Here is a 24127-nt window from a genome sequence, read left to right as displayed (position 1 = left end):
TGGGCTTAAAAGGTATCGATGGAGGCGAAAGATGTCATATTTATTGGCAAACTATTCCACAATTTAAAAATACTCAATCCCCTTTGTTTTGTAACTGGGTGCGTGGTGTGAAGATGAGTGATTGTTTCACAGAGGAATAGACGTAAGCAGTTCAGAGCCATGTGCCTGTCGATGCAGCGCTTTAAAAACACATTAAATATCTATTTAGCTGAATTTCTACAAACTGAATACAAGACACAGATACTGTGAAAACAATATGGAGGCTTTATTATTATTTTAAAAAAAAGTCAGTACACTAAAACAGACACACGATACAGTGTCAAAGGTGCTAAACATCTAGTAGTAGTACTCGTCTTCTTCTTCTTCTTCTTCTTCATCTGCAAAATAAAAGCTGTGGCCATGCTCTTCTACGCCGTGATGGTTATATAGACCATTCTCATCCTCCCCATCCTGAGCAAAGGTCCAGTGGAGGAATGGCTCCTCCACAAAGGGACCATCATCGAAGTCATGGAAGAGGTCTTCAAAACCAAAGTGGAAGCTCATTGTCTCATGGTCATGGTCCTGGTCAACAGAGGCCTCGTCATTTAGAAAAGCCTCGTGGCCCACAAAGTCGTACAGCTTCCTCTTCTCCTTGTTGGAGAGCACTCGGTAGGCTAGGGAGGAGGACACAGGGGAATTACTTTATCTTTAGTGGAGCACAATGAAAAGTTCATCTGGTACACCTGGAATACAGTCTGATAATCCTGCAATACCACAAACTACAGCCTCGATAATAACAGTAAACACCTTCATGGAAGTTGATTTAGACGGCATCAGTATTAGCTGTGAGCAGCTGACTACAATCAGGAGAATAAAACAATCATCTGTTTTAGAAGTGGTGCAACCCATGTCACTTGTGTAAATTACATATACAAAATACAATATATAAAAAAAGGTTATGGTAATGTTTTACCTTCAGCAATCTCTCCGAACGTCTTCTCTGCATCGGCGCTCTTGTTCTTATCTGGGTGGTATTTTATGGCCAGCTTGCGGAAAGCCTTCTTAATGTGGCTGTCACTTGCTGATGGCTCAACACTGAGAGTGTCGTAGTAACTTCTGCTCGACTCCGAGGCGGCGGACAGGGCTTCGGTGAAGCAGTACAGCACCACGTAGGCTTGCATCCAGCGGAAAACACCTTGCGCTGCCATGCTGGGCTTCTGAGCACAGACGAGGAACTGTTACACAAAGGCGTTCTCTGGAAGTGGGCTACAGCTGTCTTGCGGTTTGACAACTCATGTTGTTATTAAGGCTGTCTGCTGTCTACACGTCAGCGTAGCAGCACTCGGCATACCTGAGTGCTGCGACTCTGTGCACACCCCAAGGCGCACACACGGATAGTCAACTTAACCCAGCTGACACCTTTGAGATTTAAACATGTTCCGCATATTTCAGCCCAACTAAACGTGGTGGTGAAAGTGTATCAAATGAAATGCTGTTAATATGCAGCGGTTGTTTATCTTAGCTCGCCGTCGTTTCGCGATAAGGCTACCTCTGTATACGATGAAAACTTTTTAAGTTGATCATACTTCAGTGCAATGCCGCATTATCGCCGCCAGATGGCGGAAGAGCACTAAGTTGACACCTGGAGGAAACGGAGAGGAAGAGCGTCTTCTTCGTTGGTAGTAAAATATGCAATAATGTAGTAAACAGACCAGGGCTGTGAGGAATTGCCATAAAAACAAAACACATGTCTGGTTGACGTTGCAGCCATATACATTTCAGTGAACGAGAGCAGGGCGTTTCTGCGTGGGAGTCCCTCGGCTATTCTCTGGATCCTGTTTCTAGTTTATATTTGGTAAGACTACATTAGCATTTAGCCAGTTAGCTAGATAGCATTCGCTAGCTAGTGTACGTCTTAAATGGGAAGGCTTAGCTACTTATTTAGGTAGGCTAACGTTACATGATACGAGTGCTCTTTATTTACTGACAGCTAACATTACCCTGTACAATGGAGCGTCGCATGGTGTGAATCCAATGTTTCGTCTTTTTCACCAAACCAGTGGCAACAACAACAACAACAATGCTGACGTTACTTATTATTTACCAGATTTTGTCACGTGCTAAAAGGCTAGATGGAGATGAACTGCGACTCACAAAAGAAGTGTACGATATCGGGAGGCGGCAGCAGCAGAGGGCGATGATTAAAAAGCTGCTGTCAAGTCAGACAGTTTCCACTAACCTTCAAAGATAGACAGGAAGTTATGGAAATAGTTACATCCTGTTAGATGTCATTGTTAGGCTACCTGTAGTTTGCAGACCACGTTTGGATAATTTGTAATGACATATGTGGAAATGTATATTTTATTATTTTCCTTGTAAAGCTCTTTGTCATTGCTGCTATATGAATAACCTTTATTGTTATGATCAACCACACAATATTTACCCTCATTGCACAGCATGAGACTAATAGCAAACAATCTAGTGGTGAATATTACATCTACATAGATAATTATAATTTTCTATAAAACATAGTGTTTGTTGTCAAAACCAAGGGCCAATCAGCTCTTTGACCAGGCATTTCCCATCATGCCCTGGGTCTTGCAGTAGGTGTAGAGCAACTGCAGCGCCTTGCACTATAAACTGCGGCTGCCTCTATCTTATGAGGCTTTAGTTACCCACTTGTGCATGATGTCAGCAATATGAGATCAAGTTGGACAAAAATCTAACCGGCATGCATTGTGCGGCGATAGCCGGTGATTGATTCTGCACTTGCCTGGCTCATCACAAACTAGTCTAACATTTCAGCCAAAGCCAGCCATGTCCAGTTGAACCACACATGCTCCTCCAGGATCTGTCATATTCTCCTGTAACGTGACTTGGAAAGCTAATATCTAAACTATGTTTTTGTCTTGCAGATCTTTGAATTGGAAATTGCACTAATCCAAGGAAAAAGCTATTCATGACTTGTTTAACTCTGTATGTGAATGTTTGGCAGGTCATGTCCGCCCCCCTCCCACACATGAGTGCTGTTTTCTCCTTGAGCTGGGCCAAGCGTTATGCCTGACCGGGACAGCTCCTACCTGTCAGGTGGCGGTGGGAGTGGTGGTAGTCTGGGTGAGGAAGGAGGACCTGGATCTGGTTTGGCAGGGGCCACGGCGGAGGGCAGAGGTGGTTCAGGAGGAAGTCTCGGGGGCAACCTCTCTGGCTCTGGGAGCATGGGGGGTGGAGGGGCGCTCGGAAATGGCAACAGCAGTGGAAACAGTGGAGGTGGGGGGCAAGGTGCAGGACTGGAAGTGGGCGGTGTCTGCAGGGACTTCATACGCAATGTCTGCAAGAGAGGAAAGCGCTGCCGCTTTAGACACCCGGACTTTAATGAGGTGCCGGACTTGGGAGTGCAAAAGAATGAATTTGTCTTCTGTCATGACCACCAGAACAAGGAGTGTATGCGCTCCAGCTGCCGCTTTGTCCATGGATCTAAAGATGATGAGGACTATTACAAGAAAACAGGAGAGCTACCCCTCAGACTAAGAGGGAAAGTTGCAGCACGACTGGGCCTGTCCCCAATGGATCTCCCCCACAGCCGTGGGGAAGTCCCTATCTGCAGAGACTTCCTGAAGGGGGAGTGCCAGAGGGGTAATAAGTGTAAATTTCGCCATGTCCAAAAAGACTATGAATATGAGCCATCCAGGGTTGGAGTGGGTGGTGTTATAGGGCCAGGTACCAGTGGAATGGTGAATGCTGGGGGAGGGATAGGTGGGGGAGGAGCAGGTGCCTGTGGAGGAATGCAAGGACTTGTGGGAGGTGGAGGTGGAAGTAACATGATGGGGATGGGGATGGGGATGGGGATGGGTTGCCCCAGCCTGGCTGGTTGCAGAGATCCAGGTGTCCCAGGAGTCGGGGGGGTAGGTGGAGGTGGGATGAGCACTTGTCTGTCCATAGGTTCTACAGGGCCACGGCGCTTTGACAGGAGCTCATGCTCAGTGTATGACCCTCTGCTGGAAAGCGGGCTGTTTGATGCAAGCTCCCTAGAGGCCTCCATGGACCACACGGCTCTACACTTGAAGAGGCGGCGGTTGGAGGGGCTGCGGCTGGCTGATGTGAGCGGAGGTGCGCACTACGAGCTGGGAGTTCAAGCCACCTTGCAACCACGTTCTCTGGAGTTCAGGTTCCTGGAGGAGGAGAACTCCCTACTGAGGAGGAGAGTAGAGGAGTTAAAGAAGCAGGTCAGAATGAGAGATGGTAGAAAACTAACATTTTGGTAGGCCTTTCTTACATTAATAGCACTTGTGTTTCATTCAAATCTAAAAATAATTTTGTTGAAATGCAAATTCAGCTTTTTGTACAACTAATACCAGATACAATGGTGTGCAAAAATAACACATTTGACTACATAATGTAGTGCAATACAGTATGTTCACAAAGTCATAGTCTTAACAACAAACAACAACAAAGGAATTTATCGCAGGCCGTTGTATCGGATTGAAATATATTGTCAAATGTAACTTTACTGAATGAATCATGATCGTGTCATGTGAAAGGACTATTTTATAACAGTGTCAAATTTAACTTTAGTCACAAGGACAGTTTTATTATAGCTCATTGACAAATCACACACAAAGTAAAGTGTCTTTGAGGAGCTGAGAGGTGATTTTAACAAAGAAATCCTTGTGATCAAACACAAGACTTCTCATCTAAAGTTCCCACAGCCTCTGAAGACCAGCATATCAAGTGAACATCTTGGAGAGATGAAATGGGGAAAAAAGGAACTGAACAAAACTTGCTATTAGGGCCAGAAGTGTGAAGTAGAGCTGAAACAATTTGTCAATATATCCATTAGTCTGTCACCAGAAACTATATTAGTAAACTATTTATTGTTTAAGTCATTTTTCCAAGTAAAACAATGTAGTTTAAGTCTCTCAAACTCCCGTTTTAAGGTCGAGGAGCAGCTGACCTTCAGTCACCCGACTAAAACCACAATGAACATATTTGGGCACATTTAAAAATAGGAAAAGACATTCTGTGACATCATAAGACACACACACACCTTAAAGAGTAAAGGGTGCTTAATCATTCTGCACAAACTTGCAGAATCAGCAACTGCAAAAGCTGTGATCACGGTAAAGAAATGATGGCTGTCTAAACAATTATTTTTGACTTAAAGTAGCTATATGGTTTAGAAGTATCATTTTATAAGAACTTTCTTTCTGCCGGACACAAAGCCAAGGTTTCTGGCAGTGGACTTTCCCTGAGCCCGGTCCTTTTCTAATCCATGTCTCGTGTGTGTCTCAGGTTTCAAATCTCATTGCCACAAATGAGGTTCTTCTGGAGCAGAACGCCCAGTTCCGAAGCCAGGCCAAGGTGATGACGATGTCTTCCACTCCTGCACCCACTGAGCAGATTCTGGTGCCCCCCTTGGGTGCAATAAGTTCCTACAATCATAGCATTGCTCAGACTCACACCACCCTGAGCAGCGCCGGACTGCAACCTCGGTCTCTCATCCAGCACGACCTGGTAGCATCTACCGGCGCCCCTTCGGCTGCCCAGAGTAACGCTGCCCCGCCTCCAGCCCCTCTGCCTCACCTCAACCCTGAGATCACCCCGCTCGCCGCCGCTCTTGCTCAGACCATTGCCCAAGGGATGGCGCCACCTGTTTCTATGGCGACAGTGGCTGTATCTGTGGCCCCGGTGGCAGTGTCCATGACGCAGCCCATGCCCGGCATCACCATGAGTCATGCCACCACCCCGATGGTGTCGTACCCCATCGCGAGTCAAAGCATGAGAATCACCACTCTGCCTCATTAACTGATTAAAGCCAGGACTGTAGCATCCTTAACTGTGATTTTTAACATAGATGGCCTTGTTTTATGTGTAGGGTACTGAACTGATGACAGAAGTAGTAGACGCTTGTACCTCTCCACCAGGGGGCGATATGAAGACCCCTCAGTCTGTGTTGTGTGGAAACATTACAAAGACTTGTTTTCCTACAGACTTGACTTACCGGTGAACAGTTTGGTATGAAAGAGATCTTTTCAAACGCCTGCACGATAAATTGAAAATGTATGAGGTCATCCATATTGTTTGAACCATTTCTGCAACACTGCTTTGCAGTCCTTGTGGGGACATGACGATTTTGGAAGCAGTTTGTGTTGACATTGTTGTGGATTGCTCTGGTGTCAATTTACAAAAATAATAAGCAACTCAACAATGACTCCTGCGTTATCTGTCACTTTGTTTTAATTTTAAATTTTTTTTTTTTACAGCTGCCCTCTTCAGTTCACATTTACTTGTATATACTCTGGTAAAATGCTCGTGTTTACATCCCCATTGCTGGAGTTGTTTGGGTGGAGTCACACTGTGTAAACTTGAATATAATACCCGTTGCTTCTCCAGTAGCCTCATATCCGTGTGGCTCTTTAAACAAGTGGAGTGTGTGGTGTTGGTGTACAATGGGAATCATGGGTGGTGCTTGTGCGGTCTCACCGGATCTAAGGGATCGAGGAGAATGTCCACTCGGCTGTTTTTAGAATAGACCGGAGCAGCAGAAAGACCACTGACCAGGGGTGCTGGTGGGTTAACGACTTGACAGGAAGAAGTGAGGTATTTTATATATGATGCATTGTCCCACTGGTACAGTTTAAGTTGTATTTGAATAAGTAAGTGGAGAATCTCGCTTTTCGGTAACGTAATGCTGCAGTAATGACTACAAATTGGATGAGTGTCTTGCCGCAGTAGCGAAAGAGTCAAAGATGCGGTTTTTTTTTTTTGCTTCAGAGAGTGGGCGTGTTTTCATCCAGATAACGGGACCGTGTGAGGGGGGAGACATTGTCTGACACTTTTTCTGGACCCGTGCTTCGTCAGTTAAAACTGCTCCAATTCAACGATAAAGTACTCAAGATGCGACACGGACCAACGGTGAACTAACGGTAAGGTTACAAGCGGCGTACAGCGGTGCGTTTAGTTCAAACTGGCGCTAACTGACGTTACGAATGTGGCGTCAGACTAACTTAATTAACCGTTATTAAATCCTTTTTTCAAACTCTTAAATATTGTGTATCCAACGGTAACACATTAGTGATCGTTTTCTAGAGGATACCAGAATGCAAAGTGACAAATCCGAGCCCAGTTTTGAGGCCAAGGGCGCCGAGTGTCCGAGCACAGGCGACCCGGAGAAGAAAGCGCTGAGCGTCGCGGAGACGGACGGTGCCAAGCCGAAAGGGATAAGTGCGGTCGCGGTGCTCTGGACGTTTGGGAAATGTCTGGGCGCTTTGCTGCCCGTCTACCTGGCCGGTTACTACCGGGTCAGCACCAGCCTGCTGGTGTTCGGGATGATGGTCTACACGGGATGGAAACATGCCCGAGAAGCCAAGGAGACGCGCCTGAGGTCAGCCATGCAGCTGCTCAACAACGAGGAGGAGTACACGTCCATGAAAGTGTCCAAAAGCAAGCGAGGCCTCCCGGCGTGGGTAAGGAAAGACCCTACAACTGTCAGCGTGTGTCTACTGTCATCTATCAACACGATTCCCTTTACATCAGCTTTCCACTATCCTTCCTGAACCCATAATGACCTAGAATAACCTTAAATTACGTATAGCACGATAAAACGTAGCAGTGACCCTAAAATCATAATATTACAACATTAAGATACAGGTTACCGATAAAATATGCAGTTAAATGAAACACGCAACCAGGTGTGCAAACGTCCCTTTCGGCTAAATTAAGTGCTTTATTCCCCCAATTATTTCTGCCATGCCAGACAGTTGCCAGATTCTGCTTTCTAGACTAAACTTGTTTGAAAGTATAATGATGCAATTCTGAGTGTATTACAAAAACCAAAACAGGAGCAACACTCAAACCAATATGAACTAAAGGTGTCAGGAAGTTGTGCATGAAGTATAATATCTTTGATTTTCATAGTTGTACATCCTGAGAGTACATGTACCCAAAATGGAAACGCTGAAACCCACATGGGCCTGTTTTGACACAGAACATCTGGCCACACCCAAATAAGGTTCCTGTGGATACTTGTTTTCCTTGAGTGATTTCAGTTCAGCTTGCATAACAAGACAGCATGCCTATACTCCTCATTAAAGTATTTTTAAAAAAAAGGGGCCATCTGTGGCTACGTGTTAGGATTTTCTTGAGTTTGCGCACTCATCTTGTAAAAGTGTTGTCCCTCGTGAAAGATAAACCACACACAACAGCAAGCTGTGTCATTCAACGTTACCTTGAGAGTTGCTGCACTTATCTGCTTTTCTTTTTTCTTTTGGTAATAGTTATACAGTCTAAAACCAATAATACCAACGGTGCTATTGATGACATTTCCTGAACTGAATAAGCTACGACTGAATCATTTCCGTATCCTGTTGTGTATTTAGCGGGCCCTATGCATAATTTAAGTATGTGCACTCATTGTCTTTATTTCCTTCAGGTCAGCTTTCCAGATGTCGAGAAGGTTGAGTGGCTGAATAAGGTAAAATATCAGTGTTTCCCTATTTAGCTTCATGTTTTCACTGTTTACTTTATACAAAGACACTATTTACTCCTTTGTTAAGCCCCGCAGCAAACGCACGTCTGTCTGTTCAGCTGTTGTGCTGATTGACCCTCTGTGCAGCATGCTAGGCTAATAGCTGGTAGCACTGCTGCTGTTGCTGCCATGTTCCAGAAAAGGCCACACCCCCATTAGTGTAGCCACTCTGTTTGTTCTGCAGAGAGCAGGCCCAGTGCCAGGCAAACCCTCTCAACATTTCCATTTCATTTTACAGCCTAGCTCACAGGAAGGAGGAGCTTCCCAGCCCCCAAACTTAATAAAGCTGCAGCCATTGTTCTCCCCCCCCACCCCCTTTTTGCTTTTTGTAGCTCAGACAATCTAATGAAGATAATACAGTAACAAAAATACTCATGCTGACAGAACCACGAGATCTAAGCGTCAGAGAGCCAGACAAAGCAGTGATTTGAGACTGCTTACTGAACGGGAGGTCAGCAGATTCCCCTGTTGCTCAGACTGCATCCCTCCCAGGAGCAGGCAGCTGATGACTCACTCTCCACTTATGCGAGGCTGAAACCAACTCTGGTCTTTTTCTTTTTTTTTCCACAGTCACACAAACAAGCAGTGCCTCTGCTTTTGGTTCTTTCACCAAAAGAATAAAGACTTAACAACTGAACACGTTTACGTAGGAACATTAACATTGTGTAACACATGAAGAGCAAAGGATTCATTGAGGTGTATGGAAGGACTCAAAGTAGACTACAGCTGTCTCTTGTCATTCTTTGGTTATTGCTTACGGAAGCTGTGGCAGTTGGAAGACCGTTTTTGCGACAGTGTGGCTTAATGCCAACGTTTTCTTAAAGAAGTAGTCTCTGGTTGCAGGGATGTAGAGTGCATATCATGGTATGCGTCTTACCGATAAAAGCAGCTTATAACCACGTTCTTGTTGGCCTGCCTAGGTGCTGCAGCAGGTGTGGCCATTTGTTGGCCAATACCTTGAGAAGCTGCTGGTGGAAACCATTGCTCCGTCTATCCGAGCCTCAAGTGCCCACCTCCAAACCCTCAGCTTTACAAAAGTGGATATGGGAGACAAGGTAATGCCACTGATAGCTCAAGTATAATATGACACTGCCGTAAAGATTCACACAAATGATGCATGCTGTTTTTATTGTGCTGAAAATGTGTTTTCTGTTTGCTGCAGGCCATGAAGGTTGTCGGGATCAAGGCACACACGGAGAATGACAAAGGACAAGTCCTGCTAGATCTGTATATTAGGTGAATGTTTATCCATTGTTCCTTGGATTCGGGAACACCGTCACCTTGGTACCACAACTTTTAAAAGGCCCGACTGTCGATGACATTGTGTTCTTCATTGTATCCTCAGCTATGTTGGCAATGTAGAGATCGACGTTGAGGTGAAGAGATACTTCTGCAAAGCTGGAGTCAAAGGAATACAGGTCAGTTTTCTCTTCAAGGTTAAAAATAGTATTCGATTGAATCACAGAGTCATTAAGACAAAGATGTTGCCTGTCTAAATGGATAACTGAATTATACAGACAAAGTGCCACTCTGTCAGCGTTTATCCATGTTTTCTGTCATGCTCCTCTGTCCTCAGCTACATGGGATGATGCGGGTGATTTTGGAGCCCCTGATTGGAGATGTGCCCATAGTGGGTGCGGTCACCATGTTTTTCATCCAGCGGCCTGTACGTCCATCTACGTTCACCTCTTTTTGTCCTGTGAACATCATGTAGCTCGATAGAGTCTCGTATGCTTCTCATGCTATTGATTTCACATCTATCCTGATTGATTTGCTATATACAGCACATTCCTCTGTGTTATCTCTTACCAGAAACTAGACATCAATTGGACTGGAATGACTAATTTGTTGGACATCCCTGGACTGAAGTGAGTCATGCTGAAATTTTCATTTCATTTCAACTTCCATTGGTTTGCACATTGGTTATAGCCACAACCTTATAATACACCCAACTTCACAATATTTTTATTGATGTTTTACTACACGGTGAATAGTAGATGATAAAGTCAATACAGCAGTACATTTCCATTAAAATGCTGTTTCTTTGTCTCAGTGTCATGTCTGACAGCATGATTATGGACGCCATTGCCTCCTTCTTGGTGCTGCCCAACCGCCTGGTTGTCCCCCTGGTTCCAGACCTGCATGTGGCCGAACTACGCTCTCCTTTGCCCAGGGTAAAAGCCTAAAAATGCACCAACAGATAGAGGAAGACTATTATATAATTTCCACATCTCATCAACACCAGTACATTACATCTTGGTCCCCCCCCCCCCCCTCCCTTTTTATTTCTAAGGGTGTGGTACGCATCTACCTACTGGAGGCACAGAATCTAGCAGCCAAGGACAGCTACGTGAAAGGGGTTATGGCTGGCTTGTCTGACCCCTATGCCATATTGAGGGTTGGCCCTCAGACCTTCACCTCCAAACACATTGACAACACAGACTCTCCCAAGTGGGAAGAGATTTATGAGGTAAAAAGAATGAAAGGTTTAATGGAAAGCTTCATATTTGTGTCATCATTGCACAGACTCAATCATGTATCATTTCACTTTCTTCTGAGGGATTAGACTGACAGCGCTAGGAATGCTCATTTTCATTCATGGTCGCATGAGGGCGCAGCCAGCTTCCATACAAATCCCTCTGTCAGTCTTCATGTCCTTGTGTGTGTCTGGTACATCAGGTTATAGTCCATGAAGTGCCTGGTCAAGAGTTGGAGGTGGAGGTATATGACAAAGACACAGACCAGGATGATTTCCTGGGCAGGTACATATGCATATTCATGTCTCTTGTGTGCCTACGTTCAATTTAGCATCGTCACCTTTCACTTGTCATCTTTCCTGGCCACTTGGAAAAAGTACACCACCTCTTTATGAAGCATGTCTCTGTACTTTTAAAGTTCCACCATCTGCTTTCTGTGCTGTAATCCTTGTTGTTTTTAGCGATACATTTTCTTCTTCTTTTTATTTATTTCTGTCTTACACTCCTCTTCCATATAGGACCAAATTGGATTTGGGCATTGTGAAGAAATCCATAGTCGTCAATGATGTAAGTAACAGCTATTATCGTCTCAGTCACAGTTTGAATTAGCATTTTTTTTTTTTTTTTTTAATCTTTGGATTGTTAACGTGTGCCTGTGGCTGTCTTCCCAGTGGTTCACTTTGAAAGAAACTCCGTCGGGACGGGTTCATTTCAAACTGGAGTGGTTGTCCTTGCTGCCCAGCACTGATCGACTAGAGCAGGTTTGACTCACTCACACTCATTCAACGAATGCATTGCTCCGATGCATTAACAAAAATCCCTTATACTCTAGAATCACCTGTTTGCAATTCTCCCTCAGATCATAAAGAGGAATGAAAGCATCACCAGTAAGACTGCCGATCCACCTTCCTCAGCCATCTTGGTTGTATATCTGGACAAGGCTGAGGCACTTCCTGTGAGTCAAATAGCTCTACCCTCTCTGCCCACGTACGTGCTCTGCGCAGAGCTGCTTCCTGTGTGTGGTTAAACTGGGGCAGAGCTGTAACTGCCAGCTGTCATGACATTCCACGAAGTTGTTGCCGTGCCCTCCATTTCAGTGTGGCTGAGTGTGGCTAACTTTGTCCAAGGCTGTTAAACGCTCACTTCCTACTGTGTCGATTCATATACAAACGGCAACAGTAGTGACAGAATCTTTGGAATGAAACTCTGTCTTTGTGGTTTCTGTCGATGCAGGCTTATACTTCCTGATTGTACCATGCTGTGTGGTACTTCCTATCAGTTATTTGTGCTGTTGCTATGATAACCCCTTTGCACACTATTAATCACATCAACCACGTGTTGTCAGGGTGTAGCATAAAGTCTATTTATTGCTCTGCTCTTGGTTACGGTATGCTGTTGTTCACATGCCTTGCTGTCTATTCATATTTGTCTTAACTGTGTATCTTTTAGATGAAGAAGGGATATAAAGAGCCCAATCCCATGGTGCAGTTGTCTGTGCAGGACATCACCAGAGAGAGCAAGGTATATCTATTGGAAAAAAAAACATTATAACACTATAGATTATGTTTCATTTATTTCTATTTTATACGCACACTTTATTCTTGTCTTCAGACTTGCTACACAACCAATAATCCAGAGTGGGAGGAAGCTTTTACCTTCTTCATCCAGGATCCTCGCAAGCAGGACATAGACATTCAGGTAACAGCTGAACAGATTAGCTTCTCTGCACTGAACTTTGTGTTTGGTATTCTGATAGCCAAACTTCTTTTGGTCTTATTTTGGCTTTCCTCCATGTTAAATAAACCAGGTGAAGGACGCTGACCGCGTGCAGACATTGGGCAGTCTGACCATCCCGTTGTCCCGTCTGCTGTCCAATTCTAATCTGTCTCTGGACCAGTGGTTCCAGTTGGACAACTCTGGATCTGCCAGTCGCGTCTATATCAAAACAGTTCTCAGGGTAAATAGCAACAAGACCTATTCACTAATGCTTCGCTGCATTAGACCAATTAATGACCAAAGAGCAAAATAAACAAGCACAATATTGGAGGTTATTAATCATAGAATATGATATAATGTATAATGGTGTCCCAACTGTGTATTTTAGCAGTCTCTTCTCTTTTCTTTTGTAACATAGGTCCTGTGGTTAGATGAGGAACGTATTCCATCTGATGCGTCATCTAATCTGGAGTCTGGAATGTCCAGACAGCTGCCCCAGCAGACCTCCCCTCATCCTAGCTTTGCCACAGAGGTAATGGAGGACATTACACTTATGATTTTGACTTTAGGGTTGTGTTTTCTGAAATTGCACACATGCTTATTCTAATGTGTTTGCAATTGTTTTTTCAGGGACTGCTTAGAATTCACCTATTGGCAGGACAGAACCTTGTTCCGAAAGATAACCTAATGGGAGGCATGGTAAAAGGCAAGAGTGACCCCTATGTCAAGATCAACATCGGGGGCGAAACATTCACAAGTCAGGTTATCAAGAGTAATCTTAACCCCACGTGGAATGAGATGTATGAGGTAAATAACACATGGTTATTTATTGAAAGTTAACAGTTTTGTTGAAAAGAAAAAGTGGTTCGAAGTTCGCATGCATTTGTAAATTGGTTTCACTCCTTTTACATTTGCAACATTTGTTCACCCCTCAGGTGATTCTCACCCAGCTGCCTGGCCAAGACCTGCACATGGAGGTGTTTGATAAAGACATGGACATGAAGGATGATTTCATGGGCAGGTAAAAGAGCTATAAATAATCATATTGTGAAATAAAATGTATGGCTTTAGAGATAAATTCTAATCTCACATATCCCAACATGCAGGCTGAAGATCAGTCTGAAGGACATCATCAATTCACAGTTCACTGATCAGGTGGGATCTTCCTTTCCAGACACATTGCTGCATGTTTAGCCTCAAAGAGTGCGGTCAGAATAAGCGAACATGAAAGCCTGCCATATCACGGGTCCAACTCCCGTTGGTGCACAGGTCTCCAACTCGCTTTGATAAGACCCTTAATCCACTAGATATACATCTGTAACCTTTTTCCTGTGTTAACATTTTTGAAATTCTTCTCTCAGTGGTACACGCTCAGTGATGTGAAGTCTGGTCGAGTTCACCTGATACTGGAATGGGTAATGACAGCCTCAGAGTCAGACAGATTGGACCAGGTTGGTATTCCCAGACTAGACATGGATTGATGGGCCATTTGCTGGTAAACTTGATCCATACTCACTGGTTCTTTCTGTGTCTTCAGGTCCTTCAGTTCTATTCCAGGCAGTCCTACCAAAATAAGGCGGTTCCCTCAGCAGGCCTACTGTTTGTCTTCATGGGGCAAGCGGATGGCTTACCAGTGAGTCTTTTTCTACTGATGTTACGGGTGATGTCAGGATCTGCAGTTATTGTTTAGAATACACATGCTTCTATTGTTATTGCCTGTTTGTCTCTCTAAAGGTTAAGAAGAGCGGTAAGGAGCCAAAAGTAGGGGCAGAGGTTACTCTTGGAGAAATGTCCCGCAAAACAACAGTAAGACCGCAAACTTAATTTTGCTTGGAATTTATATTACTATGTTTTAAGGTACTTTCGTAAGATTGTAAGTTTTGGCATGAGATCTGTCAGTAATATGAACTGTCTCTTGCGTCTCTGTAGGTGTGTGATCGTACCACATCACCTCAGTGGAATGAAGCATTCTGCTTCTTGGTTCGAGACCCCAGAAAAGATATTCTTGTTGCTAAGGTACACTCACTACAGTGCACAATCAAAGTGGAACAGAAAGAGTGTCGGTCATACAGATGTAAATAGAGTGGGATATATAAATACTACCTATGCTAACACCCTGCATTGTGTTTCTCCAGCTCTCCCACAGCTGGACTTTGCCCATTGGTTCCCTGGTGGTTCCTATCAGAGAGCTGCTCTCTGAACCAGAGCTGGTCCTGGACCAGTGGTTCCATTTGGATGGAGCCTCACCTGAGAGTCAGGTTCTTCTGAAGGCTGAACTCAAGGTAGTTGCCCTGTCATTTTCTCTATTTCAATTATTTTAAATATTTTGTAAATGTCCATTAGGTTTCTTTATCTCTATCTCTTTATCACTTTACTTTAAGTCCCTTTCTCTCATTTATTTTTCTCTGTATTTTCTATATTTTATTTTTACTCAGTGTAAATATCTGGATCATGTTTTTGCTGTTTCTTTCTTATTTATATGTCTCTGTATCTTTTATTTCTTTGTCATGAGGCTTTTGAGGCAGTTCGTTCATTTTGTACTTCTACTGATATTGATGTATACAATCAAAATTATAATAATAATAATTTTGACTCAACTGCAGATGCTGATTCCCAGCAAATGTCCGGGTACCACTGATAAGGCCATTGTCACTTCAGCATCAGGCCCTTCCCCGGCTCCAAGAAAACAGGAAATAGACACAGTGCTTAGGTGAGATAGTTAATTAAAAAAGTCTGTCCATACTTTCCATTGGCCCTTTTATCATTTACATTTTTTTATTGCTACTCTTTGGGTTTTAGGTCAAGTTCAGTGGACGTTCCTCGTGTGGAGACTATTGCCTCCTCAGTGACCTCACATGAAGATGTTGACGTAAAGGAAACAGCAGCTGTTGTGACTGAAGAGAAGGTGGAAGAACTACCAAGCCCTGCGATAGTACAACCGCCTCATACTTCCCCAGACCTCAGCTTTGCCAGTGAGGTACTATCACAAAATAGTGATCTACAGGAGCAAATACATGCACCACGGCATGACGCAATCACATTTAATACAAAAAAACTAGCAACATACAGTTTAATGATCCTTTCCTGTAGGGGCTGCTGAGAATCATCCTGTTGGAGGCCCAAAGTCTGGTTGCCAAAGATAACATGATGGGTGGTATGGTGAAGGGCAAGAGTGACCCTTATGCCAAGATAAGGGTCACGTTGTTGGAGGGAGTTGCGTTTAAGAGTCATGTGATCAAGGACAATCTCAACCCAGTCTGGAATGAGATGTATGAGGTGTGTATGAAGTGACAGTCTGATCTGCTCTGAGCATGATTTCAAATAGGATTGCAATGATAAAACTTGAAGCTATCCACCTCGTTTTTTGCTGATTTATCTGTTTTAACTCTTGTGTTTTCTAAGGTGGTGCTGAGGCCTCAGGCAGGACAAGAGGTGCAAGTAGAGCTGTATGACAAAGACATGGACAAAGATGACTTCCTGGGCAGGTAAGGGCTAATGTGGAGGTTTCTAGTTGCCCATGACTGGAACGCTTTATTGCCTCAGCATGGTATTCAGTGGGCCAACATGCACACGCTCAAACTGTAGTTATTTCACCATAAGCATAAATGACAGGTATATTTCTGCCTGGGTTGAGTTATGGAGAAATCAGCATTTGGTGTTTATCAAGTCATCCTAGTTTTATTTCTTCTGTGTTTACTACCATTTCTTATGTAAACAAACCTTTCACAGCATTAGAAAATATTTATAATTTAGATTTAACATTTTAGTGCAAATAAAGGGTCTGACTTAATTTTCATTCTGAGCAGATACAAAATCAGTGTGGCAGACATCATCCGTTCCCAGTACACAGACCAGGTCCGTATTGCCTTACAGTATCTTAGTCATTGCTGCGGTGTCATCAATGGCTTTAATTCAGTAAGTGTCCCTCTCTGTTTCAGTGGTACACCCTAAATGACGTGAAGTCTGGACGTGTTCGCCTGATACTGGAGTGGGTACCAGCAGTGTCGCATAATGACACCCTGGACCAAGTTAGTGCAGTTTTTATTATTTGTTTTATCTCCTTATTCACGCATATATCTATAATCATTGTCCATAGTGTTGCCTATTCTTCCCACATCAGTTCTATTCCATAATGATACCCTGTTTATTTCACCATGCACATCAGTTCTGAGTCATTTTAATGTATTTTGCATGTGTTTCTCTGCTGCAGGTGATGCATGTGCAGTCTCTCCAGTCTTACCAGGACAAGACTGTTCCCTCTGCAGCCCTGCTCTTTGTTTATGTTGACAGAGCACACTCATTGCCTGTGAGTCCCTTGTAATTTAGTACTGAAGAACACTATAACAGTGTGCTCTCTCAGAGTTATAGATGGACAGCTATTTGGAAAGCACATGTTGATGAACAGATGCTCTATTGGCATGAAGTGAAAAACTCCTACTCTTTAGGATAATGTTTTCGTCTTCACTGGATTAAAAAGTCCTGCGCAGCAGTCACTGTTGTTGGACTATGTGATGCAATTATTCAGGAAGGTTTCATCTTTTTAAAAGGGAAGTTGACTCTAACGGTTGTTGCCGTAATTACAGTGAGAGAATACAAACTACTCACATAATGTCACATATATGTTTTTCTGTGTTCAGTTTAAGAAAAGTGGAAAGGAGCCCAAGGCTGGAGCCGAGCTTGTCTTTGGTAAAACAACCTACAAAACCAAGGTATGAGACTGATGATAAAGACATTAAACAAACCCACACTTTTGCTGTACCAGCATAGACTGCAACTAATTCATATTTCTGTTAATCATTAATTGATAAAATGTCATTATGAAGTCCCCATCATAATTTCCAAGAAACCTAACCAGTTTGTTGGCAAATAGTTCAACATTTTATGGGATAGATGACTAACTGGTACTATGTTTAAAGTTTGAAAAATGTAGACATTGCCGCCCCCCACTGGTGGTATTGAAGAAGACATAAAGCTTGACAGTAATACTTGTCAATACCTTTATTAGGCTGTTTAAAATACCAGTGGCAAGAGAAGAAGAGAAGTAACAACTTAATCAGATTACAATAACTGTACAAACAAAGAACAACCCCTTGCCCAACTTACCCCTCCTCTTTTTTTTGTTTTATCTGAAGGTATGTGATCGCTCCAGATCACCTCAGTGGGATGAGGCGTTCCACTTCCTGGTTCGCAACCCTAGAGAGGAGATGCTCATAATAAAAGTGAGTTTACTCTACAAAAGTAGCTAAAGACCGCTGCGAGTGTCAGGAACATCTCCCGCTCTGACCGGCATTATTCATCCGTCCTTATCTCTGTAGTTGTCGAGCGCGTGGGACCAGCCAATGGGATCTATTGTAGTCTCTGTGAGAGAGCTGCTCTCTGAACCACAGCTGGTCCTGGACCAGTGGCTGCCTCTGGATGGAGCCTTACCTGAAAGTGAGATCTTACTGAGGGCTGAACTCAAGGTAAGAGAGGACACACACACAGGGCATTGTTACTGTTGTCATGGATACACAGAATAGCCAACAGCAAATGTGATGTTGACAGGTCCTGAGCTCAAGGATGACTGAGGCTCCACAGCCTTCTGCGACTGTTTCAAAGAAGGAAGACACGGTTATTTCCACAGCCAGCGAGGACAAAAAAAGCTCAGAGCTGACAAAAGATGAGTGAGTGTCGTGTGCCTGGTTTAATAATACACATACAACTCTTCAGACATAAACATGAAATAAAAAATGTAGTGCCTGGCTTTCGGTCAGATGTACAAGCGAATATGCTCCTATAAAAGCTAATATTCTCCGTTGTTAGTTCCAGTCAGGAGTCTGGCTGTGGTGTTTTGTAACAGCGGTGGGTATTTTCAGATCGATTGCCGTATCCAGCCCGTTTAAATACTCTGAAGCCGAAGATGCTGCGGCCTCCGCAGAAGATGCTGCTCCCGCTGAACCAGCTGCCATTCACACTGCGCTTGATACATTCCCTGCTGCTGCAGTGAGTCATAGCGCATTATAGTCAGTTGTTATCATGTTTAACCAGTCTATTTACACCTTCATAACCTTCACGTAATTGTGCTCAGCTGGTGGAGGAGCCAACAGATCCAGAAGAGCATCCCACACAGTCAGACACAGCAGTTGAAGAAGACTTTGAACCGCAGAAAATGCAAACAGCGGGGTGAGCTCCACGTCACAGCAAATAAGAAAATATGAATCTTTTACCCTTAAATGTTGGGTCAAAGATCCATAAATATAATATTTATAATGGACCTAATAAGAAACATGTTTTCATTTCTGCACCGTGTCTGTGTAGTACTGGTTTAGCCAACCTTGCTCAAGCCACAGTGACTAGTCTTCCCACTGACACCCTGGGGCCAGCAGAGGTCACAGAGGTTCTTCAACCACACACAACCCCCAGCCAGGACTTTGGTGAAGAGGTGGGTTCGTGCCTTGATTAGCCGAGTGGAACTCTTGTATTTGTTCTTCGTCACTGCCCCTTTTTGATTTTTCTGTATAATTGTATTATTTGAAACAATAAGAAAACACTTCCGTTCGCAGTGTACAGCAAGGTGCAGCAATCTGGGTTGCTCTTTAATGTGTATACAGTAGAGTCACATTACCAAGCTACTATGTTGTGTGTTCAGTGATTCGCTTTATGCTTTGTAACATTTACAGTCTTCTTCCTGCAGGGGCTGCTGAGGATTCACCTGCTGGAGGCCCAGAATCTGGTGGCCAAGGATAACCTGATGGGGGGCATGGTGAAGGGCAAGAGCGACCCCTATGTCAAGATCAACATCGGGGGAGTTACATTTAAAAGTCGTGTCATCAAGGAGAATCTGAACCCAACATGGAAGGAAATGTATGAGGTATGAAGTATTCTCAGTTTAAGCTTTGCATATTGTCTGGATTTCAATGCATGTACAGTATTTTGGACAAAAATGTGCTTTGTTTGTTTTTAACAGCTGGTTTTGAGTGGGCGCAGCGTTCAGGAGATCAAGTTTGAAGCATTTGATAAGGATTTAGATGCTGATGACTTCCTTGGCAGGTATGTGTCTTATTGTTGGTTAATCAGTCACTTATATAAGTGCTTAAGATAAGAAGTGTAGAATACTGAGTGCACTGATCTGCATGATAAGAATTATTACAGAGATACGCCTCTGACTTTACATCATTTTGCACTGAAAGGCAATAGCCATTCACAGTGGGGTCCAGCAGCTGCCAATCATCAACATAGACTTAATATTTGATGTGGGTGGATTTATATTATGTATATATGTTATATATATATATCATGAAATATTTACAGGAGTATACAGGAGTACAGGTATTTACAAATGCCTGGAAATTATCTTTATTCATTTTTTTATTAATTAATTAATTTTCTTCAGTTTTCATTAAGTTCTATCAATATACACCATAACGTCAACATGTTTCTGGAAGTAAGCCATCTTGTTAATCATTTGCCTGTTTTCATGTTCACAGATTCAGTATTAAGCTAAATGAGGTCATCAGATCCCAGTACACAGATCAGGTTAGTCAATAACTCATGATCTGAAGCCGTGCCATGGGATTTCTTAACTCTGTTCTGTGTCATTTGCTTCCTTTAAATGACTTTCTCTCTGTTGTAGTGGTACACTCTGAATGATGTGAAGTCTGGTCGGGTCCACTTGATTCTGGAATGGGTTCCTACAGTGTCAAATTCAGTCAGACTTGACGAGGTCGGTCCTTACTTGTGTTTACCCACTGTATCACCCACTGTTTAATCTGACACTCTTTAAACAAGCACTATTTAAGTGTCCATAGCAAGGCAGCCTCCTAGATAATGCTATCTTGTCACATTACAGCACGCAGGACACATTGCACGTTGCAAATAATCATCTACTGCCTTCCTGGCTTTGCTCCATGTCACAGGTCCTGGAGCTTCAATCTCTCCAGTCTTATCAAAACAAAGCTGTCCCCTCCGCTGCTCTACTTTTTGTCCACTTGGAGAGAGCACATTCATTACCTGTAAGTCCCCTCTAGTTTATTTACATACGATGCAATAAACAAATGATTTCTCACATGATAAAACTTGAATGCCTCTCTCTCCGTTGATAGTTGAAGAAGAGTGGAAAGGAACCCAAAGCAGGAGCTGAACTTGTTTTGGGTGAAACAACCTACAAAACCAAAGTGAGACTTTTGATGCATGTTGCTCTATTGTCAGTCTGATCGATACATTATTTTTGTAACAACTCTTATCACATATTTTCATCATCTTTTCAGCTGTGTGAGCGCAGCACCAATCCTCAGTGGAATGAGTGTTTCTACTTCCTGGTCCACGACCCGAAACATCAGATGCTTGTAGTAAAGGCAAGACATTTATTTACATTTACTCTGCATCTCACATTTCACAGCACCAATGTAGTGATTTTTTTCAGTCCCTTTCTTTCTTGCATTGCAGTTGTCCAGTGGTTGGGACCAGCCAATGGGATCACTGGTGATTCCTGTGAAGGAGCTGCTTGCAGAGCCACAACTGGTCCTGGACCAGTGGTTCCATCTGGATGGAGCCGCACCTGAGAGTCAGATCCTGCTGAGGGCTGATCTCAAGGTGACAAACACATCTGCCCACACACACACACACATACACACACACACACAAGTATAGTAATACATAACAATAAATTAACAATGACACTTGTTCTTCCTGTTCAATAGGTTCTACATTCCAAAATGGTGGATATGATCAGTGCAGGGACTCTGCCGTGTGCTGCCTCTGCCTCTGGATCTGGGCAGGTGAAGTTGTCTCTTTCTTACGCCTCGCAGGAGAGACATCTCATCGTCATCGTCCATGCCTGCAGGTGTGCTTCCTCAAATAGTGTGTTTTAGTCGGCTTGTGTTCTCACCAATGACAAACCGTTGATATTTCAGGTATCTGAGGCTTTGTGAAGGTCGTTCTTTCCAATTCAGGCTTTACATCAAGTTTATTTCCCAGATATTCATTTATGTTTATAGTAACATTGGAGAAGGGTCTATGAACCTACCTCTTAACAAACAGTGGAGGACATTGTGGATTACAGCTCTAGTTTGCAAAGAGGCGCTATATTGCTCTCATATACTGGGACTTTGAAATATTCTTACGGTTCTACACAGTTATTTAAGATATGCGTTCTCTTTCTGTGTACAGAGGTCTGTTGTCTCAAAGTAAGGACGGAGTAGACAGCTATGTGTCCCTCATGCTGCTGCCAGACAAAAGCAAGGCCACCAAGAGGAAGACAGCCGTGAAGAAAAGAGACCTCAACCCAGAATACAATGAGAGGTAATTAAATAATTAAGTAATTGTATTATCATTACATTCCTGTGCTGTTTTTTTATCAATCTCTTAAGAGCTTTGTTAGTGTTCACATTGAATCATCTTTGTCGATTTTTTTTTTTTTTTAAGGTTTGAGTACGATCTGTCTGTGGATGAGACGAGGTTCAAACGCCTCATTGTGTCAGTGAAGAATAACTCAGCCTCGTTCAGGAGCCGCGACATTATTGGACAGGTCAGTCTGAGACTTCTAAAGGCTAACAAGTGACCATCAGGGTATCCAAAGAGTGTCGTACTGTATGTGCCTCCTCCACAGCACACATTGAGATCATTTTGTTAAATCCACACTTATACAGATGTGGCCAAGCTGTGCACTAATGCTAGGCTGCTTCGTGATTTTTAACTGTTTTGAGCTTTTAAATTCTTTCACTCTGAAGTGCACCGAATACATGCAGAAATACTGCAAATATGACAACACAGATGTATGTACAGCTTGATGTTGACATGTCATTCCTATTCTTTAGGTGCAGATCGAGTTGGCCCAGGTTGACCTGATTTCTGGTGTCACAGAATGGTGAGCAGACTGTGTGCAAGTTTGTTAAAGTGATACTCGGATTGAAAGGTGGCTGCAAAAAAATGCATAGTTTCCTCACTTAAAGAGGACAGGGGCTGTGGTCAGCTTGGATTAATGACAACACGTGAACTACTCCAAAAGCATAAACCCCTTGTCGGCTGTCCCTATCCATCCATATGCTCAGTTGAACAGTGTTTCACCAAAGAGGCTAAGTACAATGCCTCCTGTGGAGCTTTGAGGAGGACAAAGCAGTGTATTTAGGTTATTTTGAAGGAATGCTTTGTAACATATTGAGTGTATAGTACGTATGGATACCAGAGAACTTGGTTATAATGCAGGAGAAATTCAAGACGTTTCTGTCGAGTATCTCTTTACTGTGCTCCCATCTTCTTCTTTTTCATTGTTACATGATGACCATTAAATGAATTGATTGCTGATGATTTAATTCATAGTCAGTTTTCATTTGTCTTTGTTCCTCTATTTATTCCAGGTTCACCCTGAAAGATGAAGCTGAATAGTCGTTCTGCTCACTAGTGTCAAAGTACAACGATGATGTCACCACTCAACCTGGCATTGTGCCACTGCTGCAGCTCACAATGATGCCTTCTCCTTCCCACCTCTGCATACAGTACCACCGTGGCAGCCTTACCTGCATTCACCCGGCTCTCCATGTGTTACCATATAGTATAGAATTGGACTGCACAGTATATTCACATACATCGATAAGATAAGTAGGCTGATGTAGCGAAGTTGACAAGGACAGAGGGAAAGTTCGTATTGACTGAAGGTTACTTTACGATATGAAGAGATAATAGTTTTAAGATTGAGTGGAGCAAGTGAAGGATGAACAGATCCAGAAAGAATGAAGTCATATTTTGTTGTTTTGTTTGCTTTTCTTGGTGCAAGAATGTTTTAGATCTGAGAGTATCTTGTCTGAAGTGCAGTTTTTTGGGTTCTGTTTTATGACAGGCTTACATTGAAGTTATTCTATATTTCACAGCACCTTATGTTTGTGTTTGAAATTGCTTTTGAAAATCATTTTTATACGATTTTGTTTTTTACAAGACATGTATTAGTTACACCTACGTCACAATTATATCATGTTTGATTTTGTGTATATTTGCAAAGATTTTGGATCAGTTTCAATGCTGTTTGTTGAAAGATGGTATGACAGAAATAAAGAGATTTTGCACACCTCACTTTTTTGTTTTTGTGGAACAGTTTTATTAATTGTTTTTAATGCATTTAATACCAAGTGTTTTACCGTTTATATTTTTAACCCTTCTTTGTTAAATTGTGTGATAGAGCAAATTAATCTGCTGTGACAGTGGGTGACTTATACATCTATATGACAGATATACTGTAGGTGAAAAGATCTTGCCACTGATAACTGAATATAGAAAATGAATTTAAAAGGAAAATGATATAGAGAAACTTCAAATGTAGGAGACAGCCATTAAGAATAAATGTCCATGAGGCTATATAACTACAATTTCTTTAAAAGTGTATTAATGTTTTTTACTTTAACTGTCAGTTGTGTTGAATGCTAAGATATGTAGGTAGATAGAGTGGATAGGTGCGTTTATT

General features: G+C 42.9%; 3 protein-coding genes across 8 annotated transcripts; 2 read left to right on the top strand and 1 right to left on the bottom strand.

Moving 5' to 3' along the window:
- Positions 1-241: 241 nt before the first annotated feature.
- On the bottom strand, positions 242-2236 carry LOC142970252 (dnaJ homolog subfamily B member 9-like). 3 transcript variants are annotated; one of them, XM_076110354.1, is made up of 3 exons: positions 2134-2236; positions 953-1196; positions 242-653 (listed from the first exon to the last, which is right to left on the bottom strand). In XM_076110354.1, the coding sequence occupies exons 2-3, from the start codon at positions 1185-1187 to the stop codon at positions 337-339; spliced, it is 552 nt and encodes a 183-aa protein (XP_075966469.1). In that variant the 5' UTR covers positions 1188-1196; positions 2134-2236; the 3' UTR covers positions 242-336. The 3 variants fall into 3 exon arrangements, with proteins under 3 accessions (XP_075966469.1, XP_075966468.1, XP_075966467.1); XM_076110353.1 differs by having other exon boundaries at positions 2084-2234; XM_076110352.1 differs by having other exon boundaries at positions 1980-2213.
- On the top strand, positions 1492-6187 carry zc3h10 (zinc finger CCCH-type containing 10). 3 transcript variants are annotated; one of them, XM_076110349.1, is made up of 3 exons: positions 1492-1834; positions 2895-4202; positions 5269-6187. In XM_076110349.1, exons 2-3 carry the CDS (start codon positions 3036-3038, stop codon positions 5779-5781), a joined length of 1680 nt encoding a protein of 559 aa, XP_075966464.1. In that variant the 5' UTR covers positions 1492-1834; positions 2895-3035; the 3' UTR covers positions 5782-6187. The 3 variants fall into 3 exon arrangements, with proteins under 3 accessions (XP_075966464.1, XP_075966462.1, XP_075966463.1); XM_076110348.1 differs by having other exon boundaries at positions 1493-1834; positions 2975-4202; XM_076110347.1 differs by having other exon boundaries at positions 1492-4202.
- Positions 6188-6395: 208 nt separating this feature from the next.
- Positions 6396-23739, top strand: LOC142970246 (uncharacterized). Of its 2 annotated transcripts, XM_076110343.1 has the most exons (54): positions 6396-6576; positions 6751-6902; positions 7066-7442; positions 8408-8449; positions 9424-9558; positions 9666-9739; positions 9849-9921; positions 10080-10169; positions 10316-10371; positions 10557-10677; positions 10797-10973; positions 11183-11265; positions 11499-11547; positions 11652-11741; positions 11840-11935; positions 12430-12501; positions 12592-12678; positions 12788-12937; positions 13115-13228; positions 13327-13503; positions 13632-13717; positions 13803-13851; positions 14058-14147; positions 14234-14329; positions 14431-14502; positions 14626-14712; positions 14832-14978; positions 15300-15406; positions 15496-15673; positions 15787-15972; positions 16099-16181; positions 16503-16551; positions 16635-16724; positions 16907-17002; positions 17334-17405; positions 17829-17915; positions 18012-18158; positions 18241-18359; positions 18552-18678; positions 18764-18858; positions 18994-19117; positions 19370-19546; positions 19643-19725; positions 20163-20211; positions 20309-20398; positions 20592-20687; positions 20778-20849; positions 20943-21029; positions 21121-21267; positions 21375-21517; positions 21844-21975; positions 22099-22201; positions 22491-22540; positions 23031-23739. In XM_076110343.1, exons 3-54 carry the CDS (start codon positions 7077-7079, stop codon positions 23056-23058), a joined length of 5496 nt encoding a protein of 1831 aa, XP_075966458.1. In that variant the 5' UTR covers positions 6396-6576; positions 6751-6902; positions 7066-7076; the 3' UTR covers positions 23059-23739. The 2 variants fall into 2 exon arrangements, with proteins under 2 accessions (XP_075966458.1, XP_075966459.1); XM_076110344.1 differs by lacking the exons at positions 6396-6576; positions 6751-6902 and having other exon boundaries at positions 7052-7442.
- The last annotated feature ends 388 nt before the right edge of the window (positions 23740-24127 follow it).

Source organism: Anarhichas minor, unplaced genomic scaffold (assembly GCF_050575085.1).
Source record: "Anarhichas minor isolate MPS153535 unplaced genomic scaffold, ASM5057508v1 ptg000043l, whole genome shotgun sequence".
Lineage (NCBI taxonomy): Eukaryota > Metazoa > Chordata > Actinopteri > Perciformes > Anarhichadidae > Anarhichas > Anarhichas minor.
This window is presented reverse-complemented; position numbering and strand designations above follow the sequence as displayed.

Bases quoted from the DNA above. Each gene is read 5' to 3' on its own strand.
- LOC142970246 (XM_076110343.1), top strand. From the start codon at position 7,077: ATGCAAAGTGACAAATCCGAGCCCAGTTTTGAGGCCAAGGGCGCCGAG. The intron at 13,229-13,326 runs GTAATGGAGGAC...TTGTTTTTTCAG, and splicing joins ATCCTAGCTTTGCCACAGAG to GGACTGCTTAGAATTCACCT. The intron at 14,713-14,831 runs GTACACTCACTA...GTGTTTCTCCAG, and splicing joins AAGATATTCTTGTTGCTAAG to CTCTCCCACAGCTGGACTTT.
- LOC142970252 (XM_076110354.1), bottom strand. From the start codon at position 1,187: ATGGCAGCGCAAGGTGTTTTCCGCTGGATGCAAGCCTACGTGGTGCTG. The intron at 654-952 runs GTAAAACATTAC...CCTCCTCCCTAG, and splicing joins GTTCGGAGAGATTGCTGAAG to CCTACCGAGTGCTCTCCAAC.
- zc3h10 (XM_076110349.1), top strand. From the start codon at position 3,036: ATGCCTGACCGGGACAGCTCCTACCTGTCAGGTGGCGGTGGGAGTGGT. The intron at 4,203-5,268 runs GTCAGAATGAGA...TGTGTGTCTCAG, and splicing joins TAGAGGAGTTAAAGAAGCAG to GTTTCAAATCTCATTGCCAC.